Source organism: Erithacus rubecula, assembly GCF_903797595.1.
Source record: "Erithacus rubecula genome assembly, contig: SUPER_Z_unloc_6, whole genome shotgun sequence".
NCBI lineage: Eukaryota > Metazoa > Chordata > Aves > Passeriformes > Muscicapidae > Erithacus > Erithacus rubecula.
In genome coordinates, this window is record NW_027635650.1 from 609947 (window position 1) to 628849 (window position 18903).

The 18903-nt window shown below is 43.4% G+C and overlaps 1 protein-coding gene across 3 annotated transcripts in view; it reads left to right on the forward strand.

Annotated features, from left to right (window-relative positions):
• Positions 1-4766, forward strand: part of SVEP1 (sushi, von Willebrand factor type A, EGF and pentraxin domain containing 1) — a gene marked incomplete at its 3' end in the record, with an annotated part of 122972 nt that extends 118206 nt beyond the window's left edge. For 2 of the 3 annotated variants that reach the window (XM_079331661.1, XM_079331663.1), the window contains 3 exons: positions 116-211; positions 2806-2899; positions 4501-4766. In XM_079331661.1, the coding sequence (XP_079187787.1) occupies positions 116-211; positions 2806-2899; positions 4501-4531 (221 nt within the window). Of the gene's footprint in view, positions 1-115; positions 212-2805; positions 2904-4500 lie in introns of those variants that run through there. The other variant, XM_079331662.1, reaches the window with a different exon arrangement.
• Between the last annotated feature and the right edge of the window lie 14137 nt (positions 4767-18903).

Here is an 18903-nt window from a genome sequence, read left to right on the forward strand (position 1 = left end):
AACACTTCAAGGGGCAGTGGAGCTTCTAGTTAAACACAAGTTTCATCTCTTGCACATTCTATTCTTTGCTTTCATGGGAGATAATTCTCTTCTCTGTCCTCTCCCTTCTCCTTAGCAATATGCATTCTGCCATGTCTCAACGGAGGTCGCTGTGTGGCCCCTTACCAGTGTGACTGCCCCCGTGGATGGACTGGATCACGCTGCCATATGGGTAAAACTTCTCACCTGCATTTTTTTCTCACTTTTTGGGTCTCTACCTGCAATGCCTACACAGTTCTCCAGAGGCTCAGAGAACTTGTTACAGGGAAATGCAGGCTACACTAATATTCCTGGAGGATTAGCTGTTCCCAGCTGTAAACTACTCTCAGACTAGTCCCTCCCTGGTAAGTCTTTAAAAGTCCCAGAAAAGTTTGCTGTGAAAAGGACAGACAGTATTCACAAAAGTAGTCTGCAAAAAGCAGTGCAAAGGAGAAAGGGTTTCCAAGGAGAAGGATAAAACTATTTTTCTCAATTCCAGGTGCATGATTCTCATTTTCATCTTCAGGAAATTCAGGTCATCCTTAAATTCACAAACAAGCTTCAGGTATTATAGAGGTTTTTCACCACATAGCTGTCTGGTTTGGTGTATTCCCACTAATTGCCTGGGTGCTGAATCAGGAAGGAGAGCACACCAAAGCAAGGATTTAAGGGTGATTGAGTCTTATGGATACATTGTATACGGGTACCTTACATTAGGTATCATCTGATTCTCTGAAAAAATTCAATGTGAATTTCTTTTTACTACGTGTCTTAATTGCACCTAACGAAAGGTGAAGGTCATGGAGCATATAAGAATCCTGAGGGGTAGGAGGGGAGTGATCCTAGTGTCCAGGTTTGTGTCCTCACCGGTCCATTTGTGTGAGATGAGGCTGGCTGCAGTTATGGAAAATATTTGAACCTGAGTTTAGAATGTGGGGTTTTATATCAAGACTGAATAAATGTTAGGTTTTGAAAGACTTTTCCCTGTGAAAAGGCAGTAAACTTTTCAGCAACTGAGTGATTACTGAAACATCTTTCAATCATTATTAAATCTTAAACATTTGCAAATATCAGCTATTTTTAAAAATATATTTCAGTTTCTTCCCTGTATTTTTATTGTCCAGGTTCACCTTAACTGATTTTTCATAGGGACTTAACATGAAAGCCAGTTTTACCTTCCTGCAAGACTTTGAAGTGGCTGATGGGGTGAGCTGGGAAGGAATCCATGCCTCTGTTAATGAATGTTCATACTATTTGTTTAACTGATAAGAAGAGTGAATCTGGGGGATAAGCTGTGCGATATGCTGCAAACCCAACCCTTCTGCAGAAAATTGAAATACCAGAGAGAACATTTTAACTCTGAACTATTGTCTTTTGTAGTGATTCTTGCCTAACACATGCATCATTTCCTCTCATATTTCACAAGCTTTGTAGCTATAATTGGTGCTTGAGGAGGATAGATGGCTCCTTCGCTTTTTGGTCAGCAATTCAAATCTGTACAGGCTTGACTTGCTTTTCAGTAGCTAAAGGGAAAATTATAGTGAACAACTGCATCTGCATCATAAACACAGCTTATGAAATTTTTTAATCGCTTCTTGTTTCAGCTACTGATACTGACATTTTGCTGTGATGGAGAAATACTTCAGTGAAGCTAAGGGTGTTTTGGTCATATGCTTCATTCCAAAATCAGAAGTAATTTTCAACATTATGTACTTGGTTCACTTAATTGTATATGGATGGCCTATCACTATAGCCTCATGTCATTGTTTGTTTGTTTGGCCCAGAGGAATTGGTGTAGGTTTTTTGCATTCCTGTGACTACTCATTTCCATTTCCTGTAATTCTATAATAATCAATGCTTCCTGATGCATATTCCTTGCAAAAACATTACCCAGCCTTTGTCCTCAATATTATCTTTAGGTCTATCCTCTCCATATGGCATTATCTGCTTTAAAGTATTCACATCTTTCCTGCAATATAAATGTCTGTGTTTGAAGGACCTCACTAAGTGTATCCTAAACTGGTTCTATAAATTGTGTGGTTCTTTACCTTTCAATCTCAAAATTGATAGGAAGACTTGAAACTTAGATTTTTGTTTGGTTACTTGATACCCTTGAGTTAGACTGTCACAAAAAAGAATGTTCAACCAGACTCAGCATGACCTGAAAGGCAGACAAGGATTTTTCTTTAACACGCTGTTGCACCTAGTCTAACCTCTTAGGGCTATCCAGTGTCTTCCAGCACCTTACTGTCATTCTCTGCTTCTTTTCTTTCTCTCCATACAGGTGCCATTGCATGAAGTCTTACTCCTTGCTAGCTATTGATCTGCACATGGCTTTCTTTCAGCTTCCTCTGCTTATGCTGTCTCTTTCTATACTTTTTTTGTCGTGTCTGGTGTCTGCTTGCTTTGGCTAGTGTTAAGCTGTCACATTTCTTTTTTTTAAAAATAATCTACATTTTATTCCTGTTCTCCTGCTCATCTTATGGTTCTTCTAATTCTCCTTCCTGCTTCTGCTTGTGTTCCTCTATTGTCTTAATTGGAATAAAAAACAGCAGAATTTTTAAGGAAGTTTAAAATTACATACTGACTGTTCCATGCAGCTCATACAATGCATCAGATAGTAAAAGTAGTAGAAGGAGTCAAATCACATTTGGCAGATGTATGCTTCTTCAGCTGCTCTTCCCATTCTTAACAGAATAAGTCAGGATGGATTTTCAGTGCCCTGCTACTAAATCAGCTTGTTGTGGATATGCTCATTAATGCAAATTTGTGTGTGTTTGTGTGCAGCTGTTTGCCAGTTGCCTTGCTTAAATGGTGGAAAGTGCATACGACCAAATCGATGCTACTGTCCCTCTTCCTGGACTGGACCTGACTGCTCTAGGTAAATGTCACTGAGCACTGTCCCAGAGCTAGGCTGAATCACACCCTACTGAACGCTACATCTGAAGAATAAGCAAATGATTTTAAGATTTTGAGCATCTCTAGATTCTGTAAATCAGTAACCTTTAGATGACTCAAGATTTATGGGCAATATGTAAAGACTTTAAGAGAGTACTTAGCAAAATCGTTGCCAGACTTGCAGAAAACTGAAAATTGTATCTTTACGTGTAAGTAGACAGGTAAACCCACAATGTTTAGACTGATTTTTCATTATGTAAATGGAAGTGGGGTTCTGGCTTGTAATACAGAATGCTCTTTGTGAAATTTTGGTGGCTTACTGTTTACTAGAGATTATTTTGAACTGTATATATCTCAGCTGGGTCCATGTTCAAGATTGGGGTAATGCAACAGTTGTCATGAATAGTAAGTCGTCTTACACCCAGTGTTGAATGATGTAATCTTTTAAAGAGTATAACAAGGTGCCTCTGAGGCAAGTCCCAGTTCAAATCTCCTGACAGCTCTAAGGCCATGATAGAAAAAATGTATATACGTCAACTCACACAGATTCCTGCTAAGCACAGTGGTCATTATCCTGGAGAGCTAAATAAGAACCACATGAATATTAATGTTTTTCTGCAGGGAACAGATTTATCCTGTGACATTGTAATTTTTTCTGTTCTTCTTTCTGAGTGGATAGTGACAGACATTACTTCCTATCTCTCTGATATACAGTTTATCTTAAAGCTGTAGAAGAGATGCTTGACTGAGAAATTACATGGTCCAAACAATTTTCATTTGTCAGCTGTGATTATATATGCCTTAGTGAAGCAACTTCAGTGTATTGCCAACAAACAGTATCTTTCAGCTTCAGGCTGGAAGGTATACATCTGAAGCCTGGTAGTCTTTCCATTCAGGACATGAAGCAGAGAAGCCCAAATCCAGTGGGTATTATAGCCAAAAGTAGTAGAGTTTATCTCATGAGAGGCAAAGCAAAGTTTCAGACTATTCCCAAACCAGACTATTTTTGGCTTCTTTATTGGGCTTTTTTGTCCAAGTCTCTAATTCCATGCAACACTGGAAGGCTGAGAGAAGGTGGGTCATTAGCCCTGCAGGATTGGGGTCTAGCAGCTTGTCCCTTCCAGAGCTGTTTGAAAAGACAGTTCCCAAACATAACTGGGTGGATGAAGACAGAAACAAGCTCTGAGATGTTTCACATTTTGTTAAGCTTTGGCATCAGTTACTTATGGCTCTTTATGGGGTGTGATACCTTTCTGAGAATTCTAAAATAGTACAGGCAAATGACATGATAGCAGAGATTCTCTGCTGCAGGTTAACAAGGTGTAGATTTACAAGGGGAAGCTGAAATGTCCCAAAGCCTTTATCAGCATGCAGAACACGATTGCAAACTACTCTCTGATGAGCCATGACTTAATTAAGTGTCAGGTATCTCTATTCCCCATGCCCACTCTCTCCCTCTCTTTGAGCTGTGGCATTCTAATCCTTCGTATATTCTCAGACAGCATCCTCTTGTTCCTCACTGTTGATCATCCAGTATGTTCAGCACACCACTGATTTTATTTTGTTTGGGTTTTTTTGATGCAGGAAACGGAAGGCTGGGTTCTATCCCTTTTAACATCAGAGCTGAAATTCTACATTCAGATATCTTTCTTCAGCCTACACACCAGGACTTGGATTCTAATGCATTGTAAATCAAATCCATTGTTTCCCTTCCCCCACCTCTCCCCAGCTCCCTTGTTTAGTATTTTATTTTGTGATACATCTTTCAATTTTTAAGGAAACCCTCTGTATTTTTCATTTATAAAAGTATTATTAAATATATGCTGCTATACAGGTGTCATACACACATACACATACAAATGTAAAGATTCCTACAGTCCACTGAGGAAATGGTTGTTTAAAGTGAAGTCCCTCCCATTTCTTACATTAAGTCAGCTAATTAAACAGTACTATACTGCCAACCATGATTAAATAGAGTATGGCAATTCTGCTTACCAGCTGCCAAAGCATACTACTGTCCAGCAACTCAACACTAAAGAGTGTTACACTGAATGAGCCACTAAACTCAGCATTGGGCCTGTCTCTGAACTTCAGCTGATAAAATTATAACAGCATGTGACAAGGTTTGTATTGTAACAAAAATTTCTGATGAGCATAAGATGAAGATTCTGTAGTGTAGTTTATGTGGCATTACTTTCATTGGAGAGTGACTTAATGGGAGTAATCAGCAGGAGTTTTACCTGAGATTTCTTAGTAAAAGAGATGAGGGAACATAATCTCATTCAGAGAAGAATAGATTAAGTCTAGTCAACAAGCACCTTTGAAGTTTTTGACCTACAGGCTGTTCAGGTAGCTCTAAATTGGATAATCCAGAATTCAGCAGTAGGAAACAGGCGGATCTCTGAAACTTGCATTTTCCATTTGCTGTGGAAATCACCGTCTGCCTGTAACCACCATCCCTTTCCTATATAAATGAACTACATAACTAGCAGCTATCTGCTAGGTGAATGTTTTTGATATCTGAGGTTTGGGTCCCAATATTTGACTGCCCCTGAGATGAAAAGAGAACACACCAGTTAGGTTTACATGTGAAAGTTGCTATCTGTTTGCCAAAAGGTTGCAGTGTTGCTATGCAGAACCCTCAAAAAACTGGAAAAGGCCTCTCTTGAGAACACACATGAGCAGAAATGCTCAGCTGACTGAGAAATACTGAGAGCACACATTATCAGATTTTTCCTTCTCAGACTGGTAATCCCGTTTTGTCTGAGGAAAACACACACGAGAGCCATCATTAAGTCATGCTCTGATGAATTGAAACGTTAAAATTTATGATTAAGTAGAGTGGTGGAATTAAAAGGCAGAAATCACATGCATTTTTCAAATTCATGTGTTTGGTAATTGTCATCAGTTAGCAAAATGTCTGATTTATGAATAAAGGTCTTAGAGACAGAACCTGGGAGTCATTGATCAGAATCTCTGTTTTTCAAAAAGAAACAAACAGAAAAGTGTAATTCGCAGTTATCATTGGGAAAGAAAAAGGAGAACTAAGTTTTACCTTCTGTAGCTTCCTATTCCTGCTTAGTTACCCTCCAGACTAAAAGTGTGCACAACTGCCCCAACTCCTTCCATGAATGTACCTTCCTTTAATGCATGAACCTTGATACAGGAAAGTAATACACACCAAAATGAGCTCACAGTTGCAGTAATAGGGCTCTAGTAAAAACTGACACATAACTAATGGCTGTTAGCCAGACCAGAAAAAGAGAAGAAAGAAACAAGCAAAGTTGTCAGCCATCAAGAGCTTTCAGCCAAATAAAAACAACAACAAAAAAAAAAAAAAAAAAAAAAAAAACAAAAAACAAAAACAAAAAAAAAGAAATAAAAAACAAAAAAAAAACAAAAAAAAAAAAAACACCAGATAGTAAAGAATAGGAGTCATTAGGGGATCAGATTAATGTGAATGTAGATTCCTTCCCAGTGGGAGCTGCAACCAACTGAAGAGTTGAGGTTTTAGCTCCCACAACCTTCTTTTTCTAATGGATTCTGCTAACACGTAGCAAATATCTTGTGTCTCCCAGCTGCACAGCCATCGATGTTTACAGCTTTGACTGAAGTTGGTGTTCAGTAAGTAATGTCCGCATTTCAACACGCTGTCACCACTGTTTGTAGGCATTTTGTTCCTTGACTTCCTTGCTGCCTTAATAGCAAATGAAGGGAAGCTGCAGTGAGCAACACAGGACTTCTCAAGGGAAAGGGTGCATGGGTGAGAAAAGCAGATCTTTATTTATATGTGATTCTCATGTTTTTGTCCCTTTTCCAGTATGCTTCTCTGGTGTGCCCTCTGACTCTGGCCATCTCCAGAGCAGAACAGCAGTGGTGAGGAGTGTGCTTGTGTCTGGCAGGATATTGCAGGAGAGTTCAGGGCTGCAGAATAGCTTTTAGCACCCCAGTTTCACACTGGTGACTCGTACATGGAGTCCCAGGATCAACCCAGTCAACACGTTTTGTAAGGAGATGTGGTGTTAGGACAGAATAGCTGAAACTAGAGGCTGTCATATTAGTGCTATTGGTGATGTTTTCATACTTGCTGGAATATTTTCCCCTTCCTACCCAGACATTTTATGTATTGTCATTTATGTCACCACTTGTTGTGTGTTTTAAACGACTTCCATGTGATGCACTTTACACTGTAAATAAAGTCGCACCCTGTTTAGTACCTATACAGAGGCAACATTGTATTCTTTTTGTAAACCCTCACAACAATGATATTAAACTACCCTTTAGGATCTGCTGGCAAAGCCTGCGGAAAAAGACTTCTACTCAAGCAAAAAACAAAATTATTGCCAGCAATCTTAAAAGGTTGTGGTGGAATAGTCTAAGTTTGATCTGCAGATAAAAATGCAGTTAGCACCTCATTTTTCTAATCCTTTTTTTTTTTTGGCTAGGGCATATTTTTAAACCAGTAAAGACTAAATTTACCACTGACTAAAAGAGACAGATTAAAACCTGCTTCACTCACCACTGATGGACATACGACTTGTTTTAATCTGCACCAGTACTGGAATTTTTAAAGGTATGGAAATGCTCATATTTCTAGAGAAATGAGGTAAAGAATGACTGTAGCAGAAAGGAAATTTTTCAACTCAAACACCACTCCTCCAAACAAAGAGCTCATACGATTTAACAGGCAAAAGATTTAGGATGTGAAGTTTTTGGAGATAATGTTGTAAGCCTGTCGATGTCTGGATACACAGGCATAAGTGGAGACTTAGAAGTGCAAAATGTGGGTGATCTTTAAAACCCCTCTCCTTGACCAGCAAGTCAAAAGGCGGTGTCAGGTTACTGACAGTGTTGTTAATGAAGCCCTGAAACTTAATGTGAGACTTAGAGAAAATATATAAATTTGTATCTCAGTCTTGCAGTACTTGAAATAAGGGTAAAAATCCTGAGTGGGAGCAGGTGGGGTGCCTGTGCACATGGACTCAGATCTTGTGCATGCTCTAGAAACACAGAGAACTGCCTTATTTAAAGGGAAGTGTGGTGAGAACAGGCTCTTTCCCTGGCCCTGTTCTTCTTGTTGTGACCACTGAACAAGATAAAACTCCAAAAGGAGTCTACTGACACCTATGTCTCTCTGCTCGGAAGTACACTGGGAAATGTTTGAGTGTTGACTCTGGTCTCACAGGGGGGCACTGGACAGGGTTAGTGTGTGTCAGCAGTTGTGAACATGACGAGTCACCCTTACACTTTGACAGCCTGTCCAGAGATCTCTTTTGAGTCTCAGTGCAGGAACAGTTTGAGCATCTCTGAGCTGTCTTAGGGCAGTTTGGATCCCTTCTGCTTTTACTGCACTGCAGATTCTTTTCTGGGAGAAAATACCCTGACCACACATTTCCAGCAACAAGAGACAGGAATTGCAGTACCCAGTGGCAAGCCAGGTGGAATATGCAGTATCATTATTGATCTGTTTTTCTAGGTTATTTCCACTCATGCACATGATGCAGAGCACTTCTTTAAGTATCCATCCCATTTACAGCAAGCTCCTCTCCCAGGAGCAGGGCTGATTTCCATTACCCTTGCTTTCTAGCCTGATGTGTTGCTAGTGCCTGCCTGTTAAGGCCTGTGGGCATGCCACGTCTCCCTGCTGAGCTTGGAGCACTACAAAAGGTGATGCTTTTCACAAGCTGATGGACATGATTCTTCAGAGCAGGCTTGTCCATCCTGCCAGATGTCTCTCCTGTAGATGGACCAGTGTGACCACTTTGTGCTGTAAGAAATATCATGCACGGCCTGGTGAAGAGGATTCTTGAGTTTCTCTCAGCCAGTGGCAGGTTGTGCCACCACAAGAAAGTCACTTCAAATCTTCCCATTTTATAGGTCAGGTGACCCCTTCCTTCTCCCCCAAGGTGCTGCAGATTTTAAATGATTGAGATTTAAGCATGATTATCATCTTTATAAATGATAGCCTTTCTGCAGATGTCATCTGCACACCTAATTGATAGCTCAGCAGATCAGCACTAACCTTAATCTCTTCAGTCTAGTATCTTTGCTGAATGTAAATCTTCCTCCTTCAAATTTTCATTTGCAACCAACATCTGCTGAACAGATTGTCCTGAAAGCACAAGTTCTCAATCTCTGTCTCCAGAAACTTTGAGGCCATCATCAAGGCCATCAAGCTCAGACCGGCACGAGTACTGTTTGGACTGTTGCCTGCATGCATAGCAAAGGCCAGGAAAGGACGCTGCTGGGCAGGGACAGACTGTCACTGGGATACTGCACCACAGAGCAGGCCAAGAGCATGGTGAGGACCCTGTATCTCCTCTCAGTGCTCTTCTCTCCTTGATGACAATTTTGCCATGCTTTATCCCAGCAGCCACAGGAAATCAGTCTGACATTATGCAACCAGGTGGCAAAGAAGAATTGCAACAGTCACCACTCCCAGCTCATCTATTCCCCACAAACAAATCCAGGGCTTTCCTGGCTGCCTCTTAGTCATGCCTTCCCTTCCTATCTCCTCCTAGCTGCATCCATTTATTTCACTTTGTTTTTAATAGCTTGGCTTTAGTACTTCCTTCTCAGTTGGGAGTGGCACGATTTTGTTTGCAGCTAACTCCAAAGTCACCAGGACTTATGGGATGTGAAGCCACCAGCCTCACTGTTTGGGAGAGAGGCACAATGTGAAGAGTGATGAATCTGTGCAATTGCCAGTGCAGGCAGGGCTGGCAGCCACTGCAACACTGCAACACACAGTGGCAGCCCTGCAGAGCTGAGGAATCCTTCAGCTGCTGCTGCCTCACCTTGCCTTGCCATTTCTTCTTGCACTCCTTGGCCATGCTTTTCATTTTTCAGGTACAGGTTATGTTTGCAGGTGCTGGGGGCGTGTCTGCAATTTCCAGGCAGACACCAAAGACACAGATGAAAGGCACATCCAGATCAGCGTGCAATATCTGGGGAGAAGATGCTGTTGCCTTCTCCCACTGCACTGCATCAGGGTAGTGTTACTGCATAATGGTTACAGAGAAGTGAAAGGAGACAGTAACATAGCACTCTCTGGCATGGTGCAAGAAAGAACAGAAAGAACAGTTTATTGAAGGAAGCCATTGCTTTAAATAAGACACTTCGTGCATAACAGCATACAGACAGTTCATCGGTCAGAGAAGGAGACACCACTTGATGCAGGCTTTCTCACAGATCCAGCAGGTGTTTATCTTTTGTTATAATTCTTTCTCTTATGTTTACCATAGAGAAAAGCCTCTAGCTTGGGAAAAATCCTAGCTGAGCCTGAGAAAGCTAGACTGCAAAAATCCTTCAAGATTCCCCCTGGGTCTGTAATGACCACAGCGTAGGGTTGCCCTTTTCCCTGACATCTGCTCCACTGCTGAGGCTCACAACTGATTTCTGCATCTATCTTTGTACAGCCCTGTCCAGGAAGCTGCAGTTTAATAGGCTAGGTCATGAGCAGGGTCCTAGGCTGGTGCACAGGACACAAGAGTCCAGCAATATGCAGAGACCCTATCTGCTTCATGTGTACATACCTCATGAGATATTGTAGGCCAGCCCCAAATGTTGTTCAGTGTCAAGGGTGTTATTAAGGGAATTGCCGCTCCTGGCTGCTTCTGGAGGGTGCAAGATAAACTGACAGCCTCCAAGCCAGACATAGCACCAGGCTGCATGCCTATCCTTGGCTCACCTGGGGAGGCAGACAATTCCTCAAGGAAAAGGTAGGTTCACAACACCCTCTGCAAAAGCCAAAAACCTTGGAGATGGACCTTGCCCTGGCTCAGCCGCTGCCTGTTCACTCTATAAGAAGGTGCAGCCAGGCAGTAACACCAGGAAACAGACATGGGAGCCCAGAAAAGAACATAGTCCATCCCTGGCAAGCAGGATGGGGGCAGAAATACCTGCAGTGGTTACTGGTGGTGCTGAACAGGGACTGTCTTACAGCTCAGCCAAGGGAGAACCTGGACACAGCTGCAGACCCATCTCACAGCATGGGGCATTTGGAGAATTCCTGAAGGCAATGGGAGGTTTTTACATGCTAGAAAAGAAGAGGTGGTAAACTTGGAGGCTGTGTGGTATGACAAGAATGGAAACCTCAAGAGAGCTACAGTTTAGAAAGCACTTAAGTATATGGTCATGTCATAACAACCATTAAGGGTACTTAATTGCACCTATGCAGTTAAAAATATGTTTAAACATTCTTCTAGGCTGCATCATTAGTCATTACAAGATTATAACAAGTATGAAAGATTGTGTCTGCCCTACAGACACTGGTGAGATGGCTGCTAAGTGCCTGGCACTGAATATTGCCATCAGCTGAATGTAGAAAGTTGATAAAAGAGATGGCTGACCAGCCAGGTATTGCTAGGCCAGATGTCTGGTTTGATTTTATTAAATAGCTTGATTAACAATGTAGGGTAAGGGATATACAACTCATTCATTAATCTTGTTTATGCATGGAAGTACTATAAGCATCTGTGAGAATAAAGTATGTTATGGAAGAATAATCATTAAAGGGAAGAATAAACATTAAAGGGAAATGACATGAAATTAAAGTTAGAAATGACAAGTCAGTGTTTCCTGAGGGGGAAAAAGAAAACAAAAAAACAACCAACCAACCAAAACAAAACAAAAAATAAAAATCATGTACGCCTGGGGAGGGAGGGAAGTGTCAGGGCAGGCTGATGACCTGGCTATTCCCATCCCCCACCTGCTTTGGGTTTCATGGTTGGGAACAAGCAACACTGGCAGAGTCCTAAGTGGATGAGAAGAGAGCAAAACCAAGACTAGCCCACAGCACTGGGGACATGCAGCAACAGAGTATGAATTGTATTAATTTTGTTTCATCTTCATTTCAGTAGTATGACTTCTCCCTGGCCAGCACCAGTGAGATAAAGTTGCTGCCATTCCCGTGTCTGCTGGCATATGAAGGTGGCAGCTGGTGTCCACATGGGAGGAGGAGGAGTGTCACAAAATCTTGAGTCACAATACTCTAAAATGGCAGATAATTAAGGGAAGATAAACACAGCCAGCCAGGGGCAAGGGGCAAGCAGAACCTGCTCATGCCACCAAGGATCACACTGCACAGCACCTGTTCAGAGCGTGATTTCGCAACCTAAATGTGCCAGAAGCATGGGGTTCTTCTGATTTCATCCCTGGTAAGGTTACATAAACCAGATATGAGTAGCTGCCATGTATAAATACCACATTTGAGGACACTTCAGAAAGGAGTCCCTGATGGTAACTATGGGGTTCAATAAGACAAAGGATTGAATGTAGGTGGAGCAGATACCCCACTGCACCTAAAAGCATATGAGTTTTCTGGGTTACCTGTGGGCTGGGCTCCCTCTAAGGAAACACTGGACTTCATGAGTTGAGTTAGTGTAAAACAAGGCATGATACAGCATAAGAAGCACACTGCACAGCCAGAGAACTCAACCCAGAAGGTTTCTTGTGTTTCTGCTTTCAAGAAGCTGCTGGGGGGGTTTTTTAGACTTTCAGGTTATTCATGAAAAGATGCAAAAGCAGTATAGAATACAGTCTGGCTGGGGATAAATGACTCAGTACACAGACACCAGCACTCCAAAAACTATCAAGCACTTAAAGACCAAGAATTAGAAGAGGGAGCCCTGTCCATCCACTGACGTTTCCCAGAAGATCTGTAGTTGAGCTTTAGGGCAATAGAGGTGAAAGCTGTGCAGCAGAAGTGAACCACAGAATCACAGAATTGTCAAGGTTGGAAAAAAGCTTTAATAACATTGAGTACAACTGTTAATTTCACACTACCAAGACCACCACTAAACCAAGTGCCACATTTACATGCCTTTTATATACCTCCAAGGATGGTGACTTCTGAGCAGCCATTTTCAATGCTTGACAACCTTTTCAGTGAAAAAAAAAGAAATTACTAAAGAATGTCCAATCTAAACCTCCCTGGTGCAACTCAAGACTGTTTCCACTTGTCTTATCACTTGTTATCTGGAAATAGAAAATGACCCTCAGCTGGCCACAACCTCCTTCCAGGTAGTTTCCTTTTGTCCAGGCTAAACATCCCACCTCCCTCAGTCACTACTCAAGAGACTTATGCTCCAGAACCTTCCCCAGCTCCACTACCCTTTTCTGGACATGCTCCAGCACATCAATGTCTTTCTTATGTCAGGTGTACAATGTCAAGTGTACAAATCTTATGTCAGGTGTACAGTACAAGAGGGACAGTCACTGCCCCATGGTCCTGGTCCAAAACTATTGCTGATAAAGGCTAGAATTCCACTGACCTTGGCACCTGAGCTCCCTGCTGGCTCATGTTCAGCCACATGTTGAGCAGCACCCCACAGTCCTTTTCTTCTGGGCAGCTTTCCAGACACTCCTCCCTTCATCATATGAAGTTGTTGTGACCCAAGTGCAACATCTGTTGCTTGGCCTTGTTGAACCTCATACAATTGGCCTCAGCCCACCATTCCAGACTGTCCAGATCCCTCTGCAAAGCCTTCCAGCAGATTAGCACTCCCACCCAGCTTGGTGTCATTTGCAAACTGACTGCAGGTGCAATCAGTCCAGATCATCAATACAGATTTTAAACAGAACTGACTCCAACACTGAACCCTGGGGTAAACCAGGAGGGATCATTTCTCTTTGAATTACAGGGACTTCATTCTACTCTGTATCCCTGCTCTTCAGCTCAACACCCTGAGGACAACCTTTCTTAGCATTAGAGATTGAGGCAAAGAATACCTGAAGTAGGCTTACACAAAGATTTGCATTCACTGGTACCAAGTTCCCTGTCAGACCCAAAAAGGCTCAGGACCCTATCACATTTGACATGTAACTGGGTACACTACCTCTCTCAGTCTCGTCCTCATTACCAGTGGGTGCCTTTGAACACAAAAGCAGCTGCAGATATCCCCAGGAATCAATATTCATAGTTGGGCAAACACCCTTCTGTGTAGTTTAATGAAATTCAAATCAATTCAAGGATCAGGAGCTATATGAGGCATCAGTGGGCTAACACAGGAAATAACAGCCAAGGTGACTACCTGTAAAAGGACAACAAGACCACAACTGGATCTTCCACATAGTCCAACATACCAAAATATTCCACTGGAAACAAAGTACATCAATCAATCCAGACAATCTCTGCTATCAGAAAACCTTTGTTGCCAATATTCCCCAACAGATGAGTTGTTTCTCTACCTCCCTCATGCACACACACGTGCACAGGGGAGCCACTGTCTGCCGCTTGTGGGGAAGTAGTGCTGACTCTTGTGCCAGCTCCACATCTCCCTAGGCATGGATGGAGAATGGGCTGCAAGGATCATACCAGATCAGCTGCCCATGGTTAAAGTGACTTCCCCTAATTTAAAAATGTCAAAAGTCTGTTGGTGGGAGATTTAGTTGTGCCCTGCACCAGGGGTCAGTTCAAGGGGTCTGCCATGCTCCACACAGCAGCCACGCGGAGAAGCGACGCCCAGCGTTTGGAGGAGCTGTATACAGGGTGTTTATCTCCATGGCGCTGGGTGCCATCAGCCCCCAGCAGGATGTTTGAAGGCCAAAAGGGAGTGCCACACCTCCTGCAGGAAGCAAGGGTGCTTTCACCTGGCCGGGAGCAGGGCAAATGAGACCCTGAGCCTCTGCGGAGTCTTGTGAGGGAAAGTGAGTCTCCAGGCAACTAAGCTGTTGTCCTTCTGCAGACTGACAGGAAGCTGCACTGGCCCCTATATCTCAAACTAGCACACAGCTGTCATGTCAAAACCCAGGTCTGGCCTCCAAGAGAAATGTGTGGCATCCTGCTGTACTGTAACAGGGCTACAGAACTCCTTGTTCCCCTGCACTCAGGGCAGAGCTGGCTTTTACATAAAGATCCCAGGAACTCAGGCTCCTCTGCCACCCCTGCCTAGATACAGTGAGTTGATGGGATGGATGCTGCTCAGTTTCTGCCTGCACCCATGTGTTGCCGCAGCTGGCTTGGTTTACCACTCTTCTTCTGACAAGATGAGGTGTGGATGTTACTTGGTGTGATGCCGGGCTGGTGTCCTGAGTGTCACAGGGCAGATCCTCTGCAGAGGGGTGTGAGTTTGGCCAGTTTTCAGACCACAGCCACATGTACTTAATTTCCATAGCAAGACTTGCAGGAATTGATGTCATCTACAAAGATGGAGAAACTAAAGCACAGGCATCAGGTAATCTGCCCAGCCATGTACTGGAGATGGAGAGATAAAGTCTGGGTGGGAGCTGGGAGACTTCCCAGTTCCTCCCCCAGGTTGTACTGCTGCCAGCCCATGCCTCCAAAGCAGACCTTGTAGTGAGTGGCTGCTGGGGCTCTCAGAGATGTGGTGGGGTGTCTGAGGATGCAGGAGGAAAAGTGCCACACCACCACTACCAGGGCACCCTCTGCCTCAAAGGCAGGCAGAGGAGTATTCAAGAAACACTGGGAGAGCCACATGTCAAACCAAATAGTAGATCATCAGGACCATGAAAGCAGCAAATAACTGGAAGCACTGAGAAATAAAAAAGATCTGAATGGGCAAAAAGCTGAGTCTTAGGATGCAATGAGTTTGGGCTTTCAGGCTTACCGTTATATTTTTGCAAGTGTGTGAAGAGCCTTGCCTGCTGTAGCTCTGCATGGCTCAGGGCTGCTTAGCCCTCACAAAGTTTCTCTAGAAAACGGCAGGATTTCAGTTTCCCTCTGGCTCTAGCCACTGCATCAGCAGCATTGTCCACCAGATCAGCTTGCAAGACTGACACAACCAGCTTTGAAGTGCTGCATCTGCATATCCTCTGCTGAAGCTGCCTGTTAGAATAGAGGAGCAAAGGAAGAGACAAACTCCAAGAAAGCCAGGCATGTTGTTTCATGGTGTTCAGTCTTGTCTGGAAAGATCCAGGCCAGACTTGATGTATTCCTGCTTGCTAGGAGGAGGCACTGGGCAGCAGTGACCCTCACTCCCAGTTGCCTGCCCAGGACAGAAACAGTGGAAGGCCTGAGAACAGATTTTTAGCCCATAGCCACACAGCCCCAAATCTGTCTACCTGGCATAGTCGCCTGTATTTTGCCTACAGACAAAGCTCCTGACTCAGACCAGCCTGGCAGCCCCACATGAGAAGGTCCCCATGCTGGGATTTTTGTTGGGGGATTGGATCCTTCATCCCCACTGAGCAATGCACAGCTCCCACACCAATGCAGAGAAGAGATCTATATTGCTTCTCTACCATCTCCCTGAAATGGTGCTTGCATTCAGGTACCTGAAAACCTTTGCTACTATGGGTTAAACCGTCCTTGAGGATCCATTTCTGAAGGAATTTTGCTCTGCTCTTGATGAAAACCACCATTTAGCTGATGTCTTGTTCCTAAAACAGGCTGTTTTCATTGGTCTTCCTCCAAAGCATCTTTAGGAGGAAGTACTGCTTTTGCCATATGAGCAAAGCAAGTACATACTGCTCCAGTTTGGCCAAAAAAAAGGTCAGATGAAGATGACTGCTTCCCTGCCAACCTTGTGATGTTTCAGCCAGGATTTGATGCAGTCTGACTGATATGTCCAAATAAAATTCTCCTATGAGTTGGCCACATTCCTGAACTCTAGCTTAAGTCTCACTATAGGCAGTGATTCTCCTGGAAGTCCAAAACTGCTGCCTGTGCCCTGACACTCTGTGCAGAAACCATACCCTTGTCCCCACACCTTCCCACATTAATCTCTCCATGCCAGAATTGAACTGGCAGCCACAGAGGGATTGCCCAAGACACAGTTTGGCTTTCTCTGTGCTGTGTGCAGCTGTATCTTTCTCCCATCTCTGTAACATCTCATACAGCTTTTTAGTCTTTTCTTCTCCTACCTTTATTCTGTTTGTGTTTTTCTTTCCCTTGGAGATGCAGCAACCATGCCCAGGCAGAGTCTTTTGCCTTTATACATGTAGTATCAGCAGTTGTACATCCCCACTAAGTGCTTCAGCAACCTCTGCTCAAGGCAGTGATGTATCACAGCAAGCTGGAGCAGGACTCCTGCCAGCCCTGCTGTGGGCTCATGGTGTGCTCCTGAACAAACCACTCATCTCCCATTAGTTGCCTTGCAGACCTCGGTCACAAGCTGCCTTTGCTGGACAGGCATAGACAAGCCCACATCCAAGTGTGCATTGCACTGGGATTTGCACTGAGGGGAAAGCCTTTTCCAGCCCCAGGTATAGGCTGTAGTCTCACAGTCCCAGTCCGCAGCTCCATCCATCCCATCATCCCAGCAAGTTGACTGCAATGCTGGTGTGTCTCCACAGCTGCCATGCCTAGAGCCCACCAGCCCTGGTTTGGACATACACCCTGTTCTTAAAGGTGTCTGTAAACATACGTTTCCACTTTCTACTGCTTTTGTTTTGGGGTTTGTTTTCTGCAGTACTCAGGAGGCTAGTACTTAAAAGCCTCATGTCTCTGCAGAGTACAGTGGGAAGTACTGTACGTGGGGGTATCCTGATCTCATGTACCCCTTCAGTGCACTGATCTCTCTGGAAAGGAGGATGGCAGAAAATCCATGCCTTCCAAAATAATCTGCATTTTCTACATCCTTTATCACATCTGTTCATGGTCCCCCAGGGTGTTTTAGTTCCTGTTTGTCCTAATTTTATTTGTACAGAAACAAAATGGAAGGAAGGAGGAGGGAGACAAGAATAATCTCTGCTCTTCCCCTCCACTTGCCTCCAAGTCCAGGTGTCTCCAAGGCCATCTCTCCAGGGACTCAGCATCCAAAGGTGTGTACCCTTTTCATGGATGAGGATTCCCAACAGGCACCCTCATGTGGCACCCCCTGCCTCATCCACCTCCTAGACATCTTTGGTCAGCACGCATGAGCAGTATGAGATAATATATTTCATGTCTTGTGCTGATGATGTAGGGGTTTATATTCCTCCTTTTCTATTTGTGTGTCCAGGAGCAGCTTGCCAGCTATGAGAAGGGGAAGAAGTTTCCCAGACATACTGCAAGGATTCAAACTGGTTGTTTGCACAAACAAGTGTTTGCACCTGTCCTTTTTCAGAGTAATTCCTTTTATTAACCAAACCACTTTTCCAGTTTGCCAAGATTGTTATCATTATTCCTGTGCTTCAGGGCAGTGCATCCCAGTTCATCATCATCTGTAGATGTCAGAAGCACATGCCACAGTCCAGCACTCAGGTCAACAATAAAAGCACTTATTGGGACCAGACTAAGGAAAAAATAATAACAATAAATCAAGAATTTCTGAAGGCTGTTTGAAGTATCTCATCAGTGTGGCCAGAAGTCATTGGCACCAGATGCAATTACCCCACAAAATCTGCTCACAACTTCTACTAATCTCTTATAAATTATGCTCTGGAAAGCCTCGCAAGAGAAGGTATAAAAAGCCTCAGCAGTGCCAAGAGATGTGCTAGGTGTCCTGCTCGTGCATGTCAGCATCACCTCTTACCTCCTTTCAGGAGGTACAATCTGCTATGCAGGTTTCATGATGCACTTTTTGAGTCTTCTGTTACATTTCCTGCCTTCATCAAATTGTCGGTGGTAATTAGAAGTAATTCTGGGATTGGTTGAGCCAACTCTTGCACTGTTCAAAAATTAATTTTGTCAGGTCATGACAACCTGTCAGTGTCTCACAGCTGTGGGCTCTTCTCCTCCCCTTGGCTGAAATCTCATTGGTTGCCATTACAGTTTAACAACCATCAGCCTGCACTTCAAAATTAAGACTGATACAAATACAGAATTAACTATTTTAGCCCTTCCAGTGCCAACCATTACTGCCTTGTTTTCCACTTTGAGTCTCACAGGCAGCTACTACTACATGTATTTACTGGGGCTAGCAATATATCTGCTTTCCTGTCACATTGAAACCTTGCACTGGGGAAAAAGGCAAAAATAAACAGAAATATCTTCCTTTTTTTTCTTAAAAATTCATTTTCTCTACTGAAAATGTACTTCTAATGATCAACAACAAACTGTTGGGTTTTTTTCTTTGCATGCCCATGAGCCCCTAAGAAGCAGAG